Source organism: Peromyscus eremicus, chromosome 15 (assembly GCF_949786415.1).
Source record: "Peromyscus eremicus chromosome 15, PerEre_H2_v1, whole genome shotgun sequence".
Lineage (NCBI taxonomy): Eukaryota > Metazoa > Chordata > Mammalia > Rodentia > Cricetidae > Peromyscus > Peromyscus eremicus.
Genome location: NC_081431.1, coordinates 7,182,126 through 7,198,812, shown reverse-complemented (window position 1 = coordinate 7,198,812; position 16,687 = coordinate 7,182,126). Strand labels below are relative to the sequence as shown.

General features: G+C 39.3%; 1 protein-coding gene and 1 pseudogene across 1 annotated transcript in view; both read left to right on the top strand.

Moving 5' to 3' along the window:
• Ush2a (usherin) overlaps nt 1–16,687 on the top strand; it is a 697,985-nt gene that overhangs the window by 99,085 nt on the left and 582,213 nt on the right. The window contains exons 5-8 of the mRNA XM_059281179.1: nt 1,982–2,276; nt 3,124–3,308; nt 3,769–3,990; nt 5,022–5,115. Coding sequence (XP_059137162.1) covers nt 1,982–2,276; nt 3,124–3,308; nt 3,769–3,990; nt 5,022–5,115 — 796 coding nt within the window. The remainder of the gene's footprint in view (nt 1–1,981; nt 2,277–3,123; nt 3,309–3,768; nt 3,991–5,021; nt 5,116–16,687) is intronic.
• On the top strand, nt 13,033–13,130 carry LOC131925929 (U6 spliceosomal RNA; annotated as a pseudogene).

Below are 16,687 nucleotides of genomic sequence, written 5' to 3'. Positions count from 1 at the left end.
AAAAAGTCAGCAACCTCCACCATCTCCCCACTGGGGTCTGAAAGGAAGCCTGTTTCCTCTAGTCAGATGTGGGTTATTGGTGTTGACTGTCTGGAAGACGGTGATGGAAATGGTGGGAAGAGAATGTCCTGTGCAGGTCTACAGCAGGCATATTCTTCTTAATGGAAAAGTTAAATAGCTAGGCCTGCCCCTGGCATTCTTGTCTGACTGTTGGCAGCCAGCGTATGATCTGAAGCCATTGAAACATTTCAGGAAGCCAGAATCTCACAGATGAGTCACAGGAAACCACTGACAAATGGCCTTGGCCTCAATTCCTTCACCCAAATGAGAAGCCTATAAAATGATACATGCTTTCTTATGCTTTCCCCTGGATGAACTGGAGATGTCATACTAAATCTCATTATTTTTAATATATTGCTGTTCACTCACAGTGTAAGTCAGTTTAAAATCCAGATATATGACTCCTTTCTACATCATCACAAATAGGCACAGTGATATTAAATTTAAACAAAATACTTTGATAAAGAGCAGGGCTTACACATGCTTCCTCCTCTTCCTCCTCCTCCTCTGTCCTTTTCCGGTTCTAGAAATTGAACACAGGACCTCACAGACAAGAGGCAAGTGCTTATCAGTGGCACATGCCTCCAGCCTCTTTCTACTTTTCATTTGGAGACACGATCTCATTATGTTGCCCAGGCTATCCTTGAACTCTCTTTGTAGCTCAAGCAGATCTTAAATTGGAATTATTTGTGATGTTATCCAAAACAGCTGGAATCACAGGCATGTGCCACTAGGCGTGGCTAGCCATTCTGTTGTAGCTCTTTAGGGTCAATGAGATGGCTCAGATGGCCACAGTGCTTGCTCCGCAAGCCTGATGACCTGAGTTCAGTCCCCAGTGCCCACAGTGGGAGGAGCCTGATGACCTGAGTTCAGTCCCCGGTGCCCACAGTGGGAGGAGCCTGATGACCTGAGTTCAGTCCCCAGTGCCCACAGTGGGAGGAGCCTGATGACCTGAGTTCAGTCCCCAGTGCCCGCAGTGGGAGGAGCCTGATGACCTGAGTTCAGTCCCCGGTGCCCACAGTGGGAGGAGAGGCTTGCTCCTGAGAGTTGTACACTGACTTCCACATTCCTGCTCGCGCTCTCTCTCTCTCTCTCTCTCTCTCTCTCTCTCTCTCTCTCTCTCACACACACACACACACACACACACACACACACCATAATTTTTTAGAGTTAAAACAAAACATCCCATTTTTGAAGTACATTTGTCTTAGTGTCTTTCTTTGTCCCTATGACAGAATGATTTCACAAGAGTGTGTTGTGCCCACAGCTCAGGGTACTGTCCTTCATGTGGAACAGTGAGAGCAGATGGAGTAGGAAGCCACTGGCCACATCACATCCACAGTGGAGAAGCAAGCAGGGAGGGATGCTTGCTTGTAAGAACTCAGATTGTTTTTCTCTGTTTCATATAATCCAGGAAATCTGCAAAGGGCATCATGCTGACCACAGTTAATATGGGTCTTCCCACATCAAATGATGTAATCTAGATAATCCCTCACAGATATTCTTGGAGGATACTGTTAATTCAGACAGTCCTTCCCAGGTATGCCTGGAGCCTTGACTCCCAGGCAGTTCTAATTTCTGTCAAGTTGACAATCAACATTCTTACCATCACAGAACTTTAGGGTAGTAAGGATATTTTATTTGTCCAAAGTGAGTTTTATTTTCTATTCCATTGAAAACAATTATTAAAGCTAAATGGTCAGTCCTCCAAACACCAGAAGGGTACTATCAGCTCTTAGGAGGTCAGTCCTCCAAACACCAGAAGGGTAGTATCAGTTTCTTAGAGTCCTCCAAGCACCAGAAGGGTACTATCAGCTCTTAGGAGGTCAGTCCTCCAAACACCAGAAGGGTACTACCAGTTCTTGGGAGTTCTGTCGCCGTGAAGTTGTATGTCCTTACCTTCTTCTCTGAACCATTGCAGAGAGATTCTGGAGCTCTTTTCTGGAGATCTCCCCCACTTGCACACTCAGCCACATTGCCGCTGCCCAGGCAGCCACCCCCGTGTCCACCCCTTGCTCCAGCAGTACTGCATTCCCAGTGGTGCAGAAGATGGACCCCATCATCGAGTGTCACGGTTGAATCCCGAAGCCCATCCTCTCTCCTTCATCAATGATAATGACATGGCTACTTCATGGATTTCCCATGTATTTGCAAACTTGACGCAGCTTAATCAAGGAGTGATTATTTCCGTAGACTTGGAAAATGGACAGTACCAGGTAATCAGAAACAGCATGATGCCTAAGCTCTAGTGGCTTCAGTTCATGCCTTTGAGGAAAAGAAATGTTCTCTCACAGTCCTGAGGACCCAAAATGTGCAGTAAAGGTGTTGACAGCGATGCCCTCCCTCCAGAGGAAGATGGGCAGGGAAGAGTCTTGCTTGCCTCTTTCAGCCTCTGGTGACGTCTGTTAATTCACGGACTAGTAACTCCAGGTTCTGCCTGTTTGCACCGAGCCCCCTTCCATGATTCTCAGAGTATGTTAATTTCCCCCTCTCTTTCTCTTTAAATAGAATGATCTCTTTTTAAGATCCTTGGGTTTATTAGATCTGTAATGGCTATTTCCAAGAAGGTTTTATTCACAAGCACCTGTAGTTATCTCTTGAACATATTTACTTGGATGTACAATTCATCCACTATGTGGCAAAAACTAGAGTTGTAATGAATGAAATCACAGTAGCTAAAGCTGACATCCAGTATTTAATGTTTACAGATTGGTATTAAAATGGCATTTATGGAATTTTTGAACTTTCTTTTAATAAGAACATACATTAATAGGACAGGTGCTTATTCACATGTACTTCATGGGAGTCATTTTCTTTGTTCATATCTTTATAATGGGTTCACTGTGATTTACAAAATCATTCAGAATAGGAAGAAATATGTAATTACAGAATGTATTGCCTTTACTGTAAGTCTGAAGTTCCTAGATGTTCCTTAAATTGTCCATCACAATAATTAGAGGAAGTGAGTCTTTATATTCAAATCTGAAGTCTGTGTTTTGGCTCCTTAACAATGTGTTCAACTTAACCACTAATGACAATAATAACGGACATTTCCATCCCCAGGTATTTCGAATCATCATTCACTTCTCCAGCCCACAGCCTGCAGCAATAAGGATTCAGAGGAAGAAGGTGGACAGCTCTCCCTGGGAGGACTGGCAGTATTTTGCTAGAAATTGCAGTATTTGGAGAATGAAAGATAGTGGAGATTTGGAAAATCCTGATTCTGTCAACTGCCTTCAGTTTCCTGAGTATGAACATTTCCAAAACAGTTGTTTTTAATAAACTAATGCCTTTGTCCTAACCTGTGGGCCAGGCAGCTGACTAGGCTAGAAGAGATCTCTCTCTCCATCACTGGTTTTAGGGAGGTTGAGTTACTGTGCCTCCCCCACCCCAGTTGAGTTTTAAACTATTTATAGTTCCCGTAAAGGACAGAGTATTTACATTTACAGTCCACTACTGCTGTCTAATATGGCACTCATCTTATTCAGCCAGCCATCTGCATTTGCGTTCTCATGGAACTTCTAGTCAGCCTCTCTGTGACGATCCCACTTTACTTATATGTGAAATGAATGGAATATTTATTCATTTCCCAACGCTGAAGAACTTGGTAGTTTCCTGACACTGTATAGAAATAACCCGAACTTGTGATTTCCATTTGATCAAAACCATGAATTGCTTTTTAAAATACAAAATTTCTTTCCTTGACAGTTTTACCCCATTCTCCCATGGTAATGTCACCTTTGACCTCCTGACCCCTGGACAGAAGCAGCGTCCTGGGTACGATGACATCTACAATAGCTCACTGCTTCAAGAATTCATGCATGCCACTCAAGTGAGGCTGCACTTCCATGGGCAGTTCTACCCAGCCGAGCACACTGCTGACCCGCGACACAGATACTACGCAGTGGATGAGATCACCATCACTGGGAGGTAGTACTGAGAACCAGAAGTCTGAATGCCCTGTTAGTTTCACTGTGATTTTTTAAAAAATCAGGTGTTTGTTGTACGTATTTTTAAAAAATGTAGTAGCTGAGCTCTTGGAGCAGGCCAGATTGCAGAAGGATTTTTCAGAAGATCGTCCACTCAGAAAGCACAATATTCTGAAGGTTGAGAATGTGTTTAGTGGCTGAGTAAGTTTAATCCTCAGGCTGTAAGAAAAAGGTATGATACTCTAAATATGATATATTCAGAATTTCTCTAAATATGACATAGGCAGAATTTATCATACATTTTACTTTGTTTTAGAATATAATTTTAAACTATTCTCTATATTAAAAAAAGAAGAAACAAAATTTGGGTTGTAGCTACAGTGCCAGATAGTATAAAATATGACACTTGGTCTTCTCAAGTTCATAGTTCAAAGTTCCAGAAGGTCACCTGTCTGTCATCAAAAGAGAAATATATTGTACCCTAATTGTTGATAAATTTATCATCACAGTTAAGAACATGACTAACAATAAAAAATAACTTCAAATCTAGGCAGCATACTGTTTGGTATGGCAAAGTATATATACAGTACACTTGAAATGGATTGTTCTAGAAAAATGGTGTATCTTGAGCATTTAAAGAGATATCCTAAAATAAGAAGACTCAAAATATCAACACTGATTTGTTATGCAATATAATAACAAAAGAAATGCTATTAAATAATATTTTCCACATTACTATGAAACAAAGGGCAAAAACTGGAAATCTACAGTTTCCTAAGTGTAGCTTGAATAGTTTCAACAAATGCCTTCCTGTGACAAATACCACATGGTTGGAGGGAGTTACTGTACACCATCTCACTTCCCTTCTCAAGGTGTCTTCACAGTTACCTTTACAAACCATTGAGGTTGGGTCCATACAGTCAGAGAGAATCAGGTTTGCCTTTCTCAAGTGTGGAGTATGTATGCCCACAGGCCCTTGAATGTGTTGCCAGGGCCTTGCTTCTGAGGTGTGTGGGGTGCTCGTGTTCACAGATGCCAATGCCATGGACATGCCGAGACCTGCGACAGAACCAGGCGGCCTTATAGATGCCTCTGCTCTCCACAGAGCTTCACAGAAGGGCCTCAGGTATGTTGCTTCATCCAGGAAATCTAAAAGGAAATGGGAAGGGTAAATATAAGTGAACCAAATCTTGATTTTGGTCCAGCTTCAGAGTATACTTAAATGGATAAGAACTTAAAATATCAATTTTCTTAAAATGTTATTGTAGAGAAATACAGCTACTGATAAAGTTAAAAGTTGTGTGTTTAAAACTATTCTCAGAGAAACTGCATCTGAAGTGAAACTCTAAGAGTCCCCCCCCCCTCTCTTTGTTGGTTTATCAGCATTGTATGTTGACTAAAATAACATTTAAGTTGTCCTGATAGACCAACACTGGCCAGTGAAAGCTTTGACTACTTCCTCTGAAAAAAGTGTTTGCTTGAAAGAACCTGTAACACAAGGGCATGTTGCACACCTGTGATCCCAGCACCAGAGAGAGGAGATGGGTTTAAAGTGCTTGTATTACAAGCAGGAGGACATGGATGAAATCCACAGCGTTCATGTGAAAAGCTGGGCATAGCAGCATACACTTGTCATTCCAGAGTTAGGGAGGCAGAGACTGGGGGATCTCTGGGGCTCACTGGCCAGTTAGCTTAGTATATTTGATGAATTCAAGCCAAAGAAAGTCACTGTTTGAAAATGAAATGGATAAAGCCTGAGGAACAACATCCAAGGTGGTCTTCTGGCCTCCACATGCATATCACATGTGAACACAAATGAACGTGAATATGGACAGACTCACATAGGCCTGGAGAACTTGTTTATAAATTTCCAATTTAGGTCTAGCTGAGAGAGACGTTCCCCAGGCCTATGTGAGTCTATGAGGCATGATGATGGAAGAGCCAGAGCACACTAATCTATAGGACCATGTTTATGTAATACAAATGATAAAAGTGTAGTTGTAACTTAGTTTACAATATTTGAAATTATAATGTTAACTCATATGACCCAATTGCTATAGAAAAATCATATGCAAATTGTCAGTTTTATTAATGATAAAATTTTTGACAAGATTAAAAAATGACAAGATTGCAGTCTTTAAACATTTTCTAAATTTGAGAGATTAAAAACACTATTTGATTATGAGGTGCACATGCTTGATTAAAACCAAAGTTTGGGTCATTTTTCATGTGTCTACGGAATGCTACTCCATTTCACCATTGGTTTGTACGTGTGTGTGTGTGTGTGTGTGTGTGTGTGTGTGTGTGTATGGAAGTATGTGTTCATATTTGTGTGCAGTATATCTTGCAATATTTGGGAACATCTTTAAATCATCTTTGAAGGTTTTGGCAGTATGCCTTTCTGTCCTTTGAGAGACTTAATCCAATCTAAATTGCTCTCAACTGCATCATTAGTGTGTGCATCCTCAATGGCCAGAATGCCCTCTAAAATGCACACGTCGTCTGGTTCTTTGGGGGAACGGAGATGAAAACTGGCTCGTGCATGCTAGACGAGGCTTTCCTCACCGAGTCACACTCCGAGCCTCTGCTCTGATGTTGTCATCATTTGTTTGTTTGACATTGTTTATTTTGAGGTAGGGTTTTTATACAGGGCTCTGACTGATCATGAACTTGCTCTGCAGCCTGGTAGGACTTGAACTCATGATTTTACTTAAGCCTCTTGATTTCCTGGTATTATAGGCTTGCACCACCAAATCAGGCAATAAAGAATTTTTGCTTATTTTGTTTTTGCGTTTGTTTGGTTGGTTGGTTGGTAGGTTTTTCAAGACAGGATTTCTCTTTATAGGCCTAGTTGTCTGGGACACTCTCTGTAGGCCAGGCGGGTATTGAACTCACATAGATCCATCTATATTTACCTCCTGAGAGCTGGAATTAAAGGTGTGTGCCACCACCACCCATCAAGATTATTTTTTTAGTAAGTTTAGTTCTATGGTTTACAGTATTGTTTCCAAAATTAATTCAATTAGGTTGATCAATTTAGTGTTTATTGAGTCATCAACACAAATGTGCAAGACACACACACACACACACATAAACACTCACATACACACTTTTGCCAACTGGTTCTACATGTTTAATTAAACATTTATGCCTACTGACATTTTTCTACCTCTGTCATCTTGTTATGCCTGAAGACCACTTCCTCCACTTACTGCAATTAGTGATTTCTTTAAATTCTTTGACTTTTTCTTCCTAGTCTACTAACAAACTAATTTAAAAACTGCCCTGGGTGGACTTAGCAGGATGCATTGAACTGAACCTAGCTGGTACCCACACGCTAAGCTTTACCCTGGCATATTCTTTCTCATGATGTGGAGACACACACTTTCTGATAACGTGGTGTTGCTTAGCTTCCCCTGTCTAATGTTAGATGATGCATTCTGTCTCAGCCTTCCTCCCTTTCTTCTCTTTCTCTTCTTCTTATGCCCCTTCTCATTTTATTCTTTCTGATTGCTCACATTGATGTGTTTGATATCTTATGATTCTTGGGTGATTTTATTCCTCTTCTTAAAAGTAGAGGCACTAAGTGAATCAAGGTTCGTGATTGGTTTTGGGGGTCAAATTGGGATTGTCATACTTGGACTCAGGTGGTGCCTGTTGGGTTCAGAGCTGGTGAGTTAATTAACTATAATTTAGACTGAGAATATATTTTGATGCTTCTTATTTAGATAACATCTTTGGAAAACATGAAAAAGTAAACCTATGTAATTTTCTTTTTGTCCTATTTGATAATTCATGAATTTAGTTATAAATAAAAAATGCTTAATATACAATTTGCTTAGAAAAGTTTGCCAAATGCAGCTGAAAGGGAAATGTCAACAAAGTATTAAGTTGTATCAAATCATCCAACCATAAACTTTTCACATTCAATATTTCATTTTTAAAATGTTTTAATTTAAGCCACTCCCATCCTGTGGGACACCATGCTCTTTTTAAAGGCCCGGAGAAGGTCTAGGAAGAATGTCTTCAGTTCACAGTGTTAGGCTAACCACAAAGGGTAGTCCTCAACAAACATGGCTTTTGTGAATTATTGCCATTTGGCAAATCAGTGAAAAGGTAAGCCTTGAGAGCATGCCAGTTCTTGGCAACTTTCTTTTCTACGAGAAAGCGTGTTTAGCAGAAGTGAAAGGCAAATTGGAGAGAAAGGGGAGAATCCTAAATTCAGGAGTTTGCCTTGCAGGAACACTGTCTACACTTTCTTCAGTATTCATAAAGAGACAAATTGTGGTCCAGGAGTGGGCACAGTGTTTATACGTTTTGATATTCTTTTCTAATATAATTTTCATCAATTTTATTTAATCAGGAAATAGTTACTACTATACTATTCTTCTGTAATGACAACTGGTTGAGTGAGGATAGCAATTACCTCACTTAAAGGAATTTCTTGATTTTATTTTGTGACCACACTTTGTTCCACCTGTAGTCTTCTATCAGGGTGACCTCAAAGAAGTGAAGCATCCATTCCCTTGAGCTAAGGAGACCTATGTAAAACACACTGATAGATTGATAAACTGGCATACTACAAGATTTATTATTCAGAGTACAGCCCAACTGGATGTCTATTGCTGCCAGTGGCTAACTTGTATGTTTTAACCTTTCATAAAAATAGAAATTAACAATGAAGATTCTCTCAACTTAATACTAAAGACGGTGCTTGCCCTGAAATGTATTAAATCTGGATTTATTTTTTTCTCTTTTTCTATTATAATTTGTAATTGCTAGACTGTGGGCCTTGGGGAGGCTCCCTTAATAATATTTCTGAGGAACTCTGATACATTTTGCATTATATTGCCAATTTAAGTTTTTGACTTTAATTTATGATATATACCATAAAAATAATGGCATATTTCATCAATAGAGAACACTTTTAGAGGTCTTGTGATGTGTCTTCCCAAGGAAGACCAAAGCAGCACATGATTAATGTGCTCGGCCTGTTTGGAGATTGATCTGAGGCAAAACGAATTCAAAATACTAGATGCTACCCATTAGCTTTCAAGCAGAATTAAGTATTTCAAAGTAGAAGTCAGGATTGCATGGCATTGAACTTACATTAATCATCAGATACCTAGCAAAGAGAATCATATTTTCCAATGATTACTTTTATTTTGTTAAGAGTCATTATTGCCCATGCACATATTTTGGGGGTATTTACAAGTCTTTAATTTTAACTGTATATTTGCATATAATTATTGATAAGTAATGCAGAGATTTTGTATACCTATGTTCATCTGCACCCATAGTAATATCTTCCAAAACTCTTGTGTTTTAATTTCTTTTAGAATGTATGGTTTGTACACCATAAACCACACTCATTGAATATCCAAAGTTGGAAGAGTTAGGGCAACTGTGTAACCACTAGCCTGTCAGGATAGAGAATGCATACCTCTCCCCAGATACTCACTTACATTTTCTGACATCAGTGCTTCACCTCCACACCCCAGTCCTATTTAACTTCAACGGCTGTCGATATTTATTCCCCTGTTACACAGGCTTTAAAATCTCACTCTACCAACTCCCTCTTTAGGTTATTTTCTAACTACTCGTGACAGTATCTTTATCAAAATAGGGAGCTTGCCTTTCACTTGGACAGGCCACCAACTCTATAGGATCCATGGAAGAGTGTAGGCTGAACTCATAAAGTACACTAGAACCTAGGAATTTTGCAAATCTGGGACTGTGTATTTATATATTTGCTGATGTGGTTGCATAGCACTATCTACCTCCTTATTCTCTTACCTTCTTCTCTGCTGCCTTTTTATTTATTAGCGTGCTTTGGAGATAAGTTCTTGGGTTGCCTCATGCCTGTTATAAGCCGAGACAACCTTTGAAGTCCCGGTGCTCCTGCCTCCACCTCTGAGGAACTGTAGCTATAAACCTTTGCCACAATGCCTGGTCTTATCTAGTATTTACATGTTTTAAGGGTTCAAGCGTTGATTGAATCTGCTTTTAAGCAAGGTGTTACTGGGTGAACCTCACATCAAAATACACTTTCCTTTTTCTTCACCAGCTATGGTCCAGGCCAAGAGTGATGCAATGGGCAGGGTGTCGGCCAGCACCGGCTTCTGGCTGCTTAGCTATTCTTTCATCATCCTGTGACATCATTACCTGTGAGGGGAGCCAAGCCCTTTAAAGCAATTCATTAGTGACCATGAATGATTCTCTTATTTTTGGCTCTAATTTGTGACCCTTTTATGACATTAATCCTGGATCTTATGAATTAACTATGATCAAACCATCAGTGTGCGTTTTTGTTAGTATTACAAGTAGCAGAGCCAGCATGAACCATTTTATTTAATAAGCTTGCCTACTACTCAATAAGGCAAAGGATGCCAACATCACACTTTACAATGCTCATTATGTTAAATGGATATTTCCTGTTATTTTATGGAATAAAACCCTTCAGCACACTGAAATCCAAAAGCATGAGTCACCATGACTAGCCTGCACCTCGCTGATACTATCCATCATGTGCCCAACACTGCTTCCGTTTCACTTGTGCACAGTGAGATTTTACTCTACATGTATTCCATTTTCCATTTTCATTTTTGCAATACCGGTGAGTTAATCCATTTTAACTAGCATTTGAACATTTTATATTTTAAATACATTTCATGAATCTCAACATGAGAAATTTAATTTTCTCTTTGATACATGGTGCTACCTTTATAAAGCACTAGTTAGTCCCGTTCTGTCAGTAGATATATAAAATAGAGTTAAACAGGAAGAGATTATGAGCCTGTGAACAAATATAGCTCTGCAGAAGACACAGATACAATAAAAATAACAAAATGTAATATTTAAAGGAGTAAACGTGAAGAATTTTCTGGAATTGGGGATATCATGACTTTTCTGAACACCAAACAGTCTAAGAAAATACAGAGAGCATACATAATAGATCTGACAACCCCCAAAGACGAAGAGCAGAGGCAACACGTGGCCAGAGAGAATGAGACAAATGACAGGGCATGGGTTCAGAAGAGGAAGGTGAAAATATGTTGAGCCATAACCAGATGAACCAGGGTCTGGAATAGAGCTTGGAAGTTCAGACTGAAAGCAATCTGCAACCCTACAGCTTCAACTGTAGATGGACTTGATTTAAAATCAGGAAGAATAAATAGTGGCCAAAGAAATTTGTGGCAAGATTATCACTAGTAGATGGGGTTTTTAGATTTTAAAAATTATGTCTCCTGTGGTCACATAGAGGCCATTTTCATGCAAGTATGTGGTGAGCATGCACACCCCCTTCATCCCAGTACCCTCTCCTGCTTTCTCCCTTCTGACCAAGCTTGTCTTTTATTACTGTAATAAAGATCATGACAAAAAGAAACTTGGAGAGGAAAGGGGTTGTGGCTTATATACCCTATGGCACAGTCCATCATTGAAGAAAATTGGAGCTAGAATACAAGGCATAACTGAAGCAAAGTCTATGGAAGGACGCTGCTTACAGGCTGGTTCTCCATGACTTGTTCAGTTTGTTTATTTTGTACAACCAGGATCACCTTTCCAGGCAGGTGGCACCACTACAGTGAGCTAGACCCTCCTAAATCAAACACTAATCAAGAAAATGCCCCACAGATTTGCCTACAGGCCAATCTTAGAGAGACATTTTCTCAGTTGAGGTTCTCTCTTCCCAGGTGAGCCTTGCTTGTACCAAGTGGACAAAATAATAATAAAAAAAATTAACCAGCATGCCTTTCCATTAGTTCATTTGTCCTCCTAGACACTTTCACTTTGTCTTCTCTCTCTCTCTCTCTCTCTCTCTCTCTCTCTCTCTCTCTCTCTCTCTCTCTCTCTGCCCCTTCTCTCTCTCCCTCTCCCTTTCTCTGTCTCTCTCTGTGAGTGTGTATGTGTGTGTGTGTGTGCGCGCGTGCATGTATCTGGGTGTGATCTATAAGTCTAGGGCCCACACAGGAAAGGAAATATAATGCTTACCTGTCTGATACTGATTTAATTCACTTATATGATTATGTCCAGTTGTATCTATTTCCCCACCAACAATGTAACTTCATTCCTTTTTATGACTGTGAATTTTTCTAGACATAAATATACACTACCTTTTCCTTATACACCCCTCTATTGCTAGACACCCAGGTTGGCCCTATAACTCAGCTGTTCTATATAGTGCTGCAGGAAACACTGCTGTGCAAGTGTCTCTCTGACATGTTGACTTGAAGTCATTTGTGTGAACATCCAGGAGTGGTATAACTGGGTCATTGACCTTAATATAAGACACAGACTCCAAAACTAATGGAAGAGTAGAAAAAACGTTTCAAGATATCGGCATAGGGAGGCAGTTTCTAAATAGAACATAGGTCATTCAGGAATTGACAAAAGCAATTTCATGAAATTAAAAAGCCTCTGTACTCCAAGCAACAGGAATGCAACCCAGGCATGCAAGGCTGGGATACTGCAAGACCTGATTATCAGTTAGCACAAGACATCACACCAACATACTAATAATGTCTAATGTGACGTTATAGCTTATTTTCTGCTGTAACAGAAAATGTGGATCTGGGTAATGCATAAAGTCAAGAGGGTAGCTTGGCCTCATGGTTCTGGAAGTCCAAGAGCAAGGTTCTGGTAGCTTTTGATCTTATGTAAGAAGAGCCTTGTGCAATTTCAACTCCTGGCATCAAGCAGTTGCCAGCTGAGAGAAGGGAGAGAACTTATGGGACTAGGTGCTTTGCAATACCCCATTCTTTCATTTCTCTGAAAACTAATATATTGTTATGATAAAGACGTGACTCCCCATTCATGGTTCATTCCCAAGCTCTGCTATAGTACTAACCAAATTTCAGATAAGTTTTGGCAGCCAAATGGCAGCTAAGCTGTAGAATAGATGAACAAATGGAGTGAAGCACATGGCAAAACTCAACACCTGCTAGCAAAAATCCATAGCAAATGTGACACCCCGTAATGAGAAGCAAGACTCTTTCCTGCTGAGATCGAAAACATAGTGTGTGAATGGCTCCACTTACTAGTCCTTGTATTAGAAAAGTAGTTCTAAAAGTGGAACAATACAGAGATTAACATGGCCCTTCTGTAAGGATGGCACAATTTTGTAAAGCATTCCATATTTAAAAAACAGTAACAAAAAAATCTATTAAATAAAACACACACACACACACACACACACACACACACACACACACACACAGGACTGGAGAGCTGATTGGGCAGTTAAGAGCATTTGCTGCTTTTGTACATATACATACATGCAGACAAAACACTCAAACATAAAATGAAGCTAAATCACTTTTAAAAATAAAAGATAAGAAAAGATGTACAGATTTGCAAAGCAGAAATGAAGCTGTACTTGTATACAATTGATATGATCATCCATGTAGACAATCTATAAAAATAAACAAAATAGCTCTGAGAATTATTGAGCCATAGTGTGGACTTCAGGACACAGGGATGAGATGAATTAGGTCTATCACATTACTATGTTCCAGCAACAGTAAAGAGGGATTTGAATTAGAACCAAAACATTATATATTAGCACTTATTGAAAAGAAGTATTTATGTATAAATCTGACAAAATCGGTTCAAGATCTATATGATGAAAACTCATTTCTGATGACAGACATCAGAGACTGAATAAGAGATGTTTCTGTTCCATAGATAGACTCAATACCATTAGGGTGTCAGTTTTACTCTATAGACTCAATGAAATTTCACTTAGAACACCAACAAGTATCACAAGTCTATTCTAAAGTTTCCATGGAGTGTCTGACGACCCAGAATAACCCACACTATGTTAAAGGAGAAGAAAATTGGAACTATAATAGTTATTATTATAAGCTACTGCAAGACAATGTGCTATCAGCTACAAAATACAGAAATGGATCAATGGAAAAGAATGCAGATCACAAAGGCAGACCCACAGCACTGTCTACTTATCTTTGACATATTAGTAAAGGTGATAGAGTGGAAGATAGGAAATGTTGTCAACAAATGGCATGAGAATAAACGGATATTCCATTCTAAAATTAAATACATGTGACACAGTTTTATTCTCTACAAACATTGACTCAAAATGAGCCCTGTCCTTCAATGTAAAATTAATCTCAGAAGGTTACCTGGAAGAAAATCTGTGTGATCTTAAGTATGATTGTGGCTCTTTAGATAGACATAATAACAAAGATACGATTAAAGAAAGAAGATACAATAAACTGAGCCTCATGTCAAACCTTCTCATCTGCAGAAGAGAATGAAGGGGAAGCCACTGACAAGGAAAAAATACTTGCAGAAGAGAAATCTAATAAATGAGTTCCCCAGAATCTGAACAGAACATTTAAAACTCAAAGTTTTGGAAAAGCCATAACCTGAGAGAAAACTGGGCAAGAATCCTGAACTGATGAGCCATTAAGATCCTTGACTGTGATGGAGCCATCCTTTAAGCTTGCAATTTGAATATCCAGAAACATCTTGAGAAGAACCAGGCTCTTATAGACTAGGCTGAAACACAACTAAAACTCACAAATGATCCACTGGAGGAAGTGATCCTCTCTGTTCCATCAGCCATCAAATGCCTTTAGCTCCTCAGTGATGTGTGGGACATCAGGAGTCTCTCCCCACCTCATGCTGCAATTTTTAACTGTCCAGCTTTTGTGTAGGTCTTGGGCAGGGAATCACACCTGCAGTGAGTTTATGTATTCAACAGCCATGTCATGTCCAAAGTCAACTTTCCACAGCCCTCCTCTCCATCCTCCCAGCTCTCACATTGTATATGTAGGTTAGAAAATAAAAGAGAAGGTGAAGATGTGAAGTTGAGGTATGTTGAAGGATGGGAGCTGAGGTGAGGAGTAGGTGGTGGATGTGACAAAGCTACAGTGATTGCATGTATGAAACTTTCAAAGAGCATCATATCATGTTCACCAGTACCTGATCAGGGCTCTTATCCTACGTGTCCTTAAAAAGAAAAAAAAAAAAAACTGTGTCATCCTCTGCCACTTATGTGCATGTTATTTAAAATGGGAACATTTTAATTTTTTTAGGTATTAGGTGCAAACAATGCAAATTCTCTGTACTTTTCTTGTAGCTATACATGTAGTTGTATTTTATTTCTCATAAATGTTTTGAAAATAAAATATGTATATGTCATCTGATTTTTAATATATTTTCAAATAATTCTCTGAGAAGTCTTTACAATTATTTTTTGAGAATCTTCATCTCCCATTCCTTCCTAACTGCTCCCAGATCCACCCATACCTCTTCACCCCTTCCCAACTTCATGCTATCCCTCCCATAACCCACGAAGTTCAATTTATCTTTTTGGATGTGGAGATGACCCACATACCTGGAACCTCACCCTTAAAGAAAATTGACTATCCTTCCCCAAGAAGACATCAACTATCAAAAGCACTGTAATATATTGCAATAAATATACACTGTGGAGAAAAACTAGCCATAAAATACAAATGTAACACAAATCTTAAAAGGTCTTATTAATAAAAAAAAAAACCTGGAGCCACATATTGGGATGAAAGTGAAAGATCAGAGGGATATAAGCTGATCCTCTTTCCTCAGACTGAAAATGTCTTAGTCCTCACCTGGAAAGTATCTCAGCTGAACTGCTTAAAAGCCTCTAGTTCCTGGTCCTCGAGCCTTATATACCTTTCTGCTTCCTGCCATTGCTTCCTGTGATTAAAGGCATGTGTCCTTCCCAAGCAAAGATATGAGATCTCAAGTGCTGGAATTAAAGGTGTGTGCCACCACACCTGGCTCTATTCCCAGTGTGGCCTAGAACTCACAGAGATCTAGACCGATCACTGCCTCCTGAGTGATAGATAGGATTAAAGACATGTGTGCCACCATGTCTGGCCTCTATGTCTAATCTAGTGGCTGGCTCTGTCCTCTGATCCCCAGATAAGTTTTACTTGTTAGAGCACAAATAAAATATCACCACATATAAAAGCCACTTTTGCATGCCACCCATAGACAATCCCAACAAGTAGTGTGTAGAGCTACTTTCAGACTTGATATTATTTATACTGTGGGTAAACCTGTAATATCTCCCTGTGTCTTCTTCAAGTTGGCTATATACAGCAATGAAACCCCCTTTATCTAGAAAATAGGATTATATTCTACATGCTACTTGATTTTAAAATCTAAGTCATATTATAAATTCACATCTGTATTTGTAAGTATTTGCGTATGTTTAAGTTGAGATGTATGCTTACTTTTGGGCATTGAAAATATTTCATTCTTTTCAGTATAATAAACACATCTCAAGATGTCAGTTCTTTCCTATGAATTTGAAGCAATTCAACAGAGAAGTTTCTAAGTGCAAAATCAGGCTCATGTGTTGCTCTGATGGGGAAGTAAATAGCTATCCTAGAGATAGATTTGTACTAATTAATTATCTTGATGAATTCCTATGACTATGGTATTTTCAGTGTTAAAATGCCCAAACTGATAACTGTGTTTATCTTCATCAGGAAACATAATGTTACCCATTTCGCCTATGTTTTAAAGCTGTGTGCCAAAGGAAGCCTAGCTGTTCCAATAACAAGTTGTGACCAGGATCAAAACCATTCCACAAGTCTGTAGCAAAATTCCTCTTTAATTGAAAACATCAAGGAAGCCAGGATTGTGTTTTGGGAGCATTGATGCAGCATTTAATTCAGTCTTAT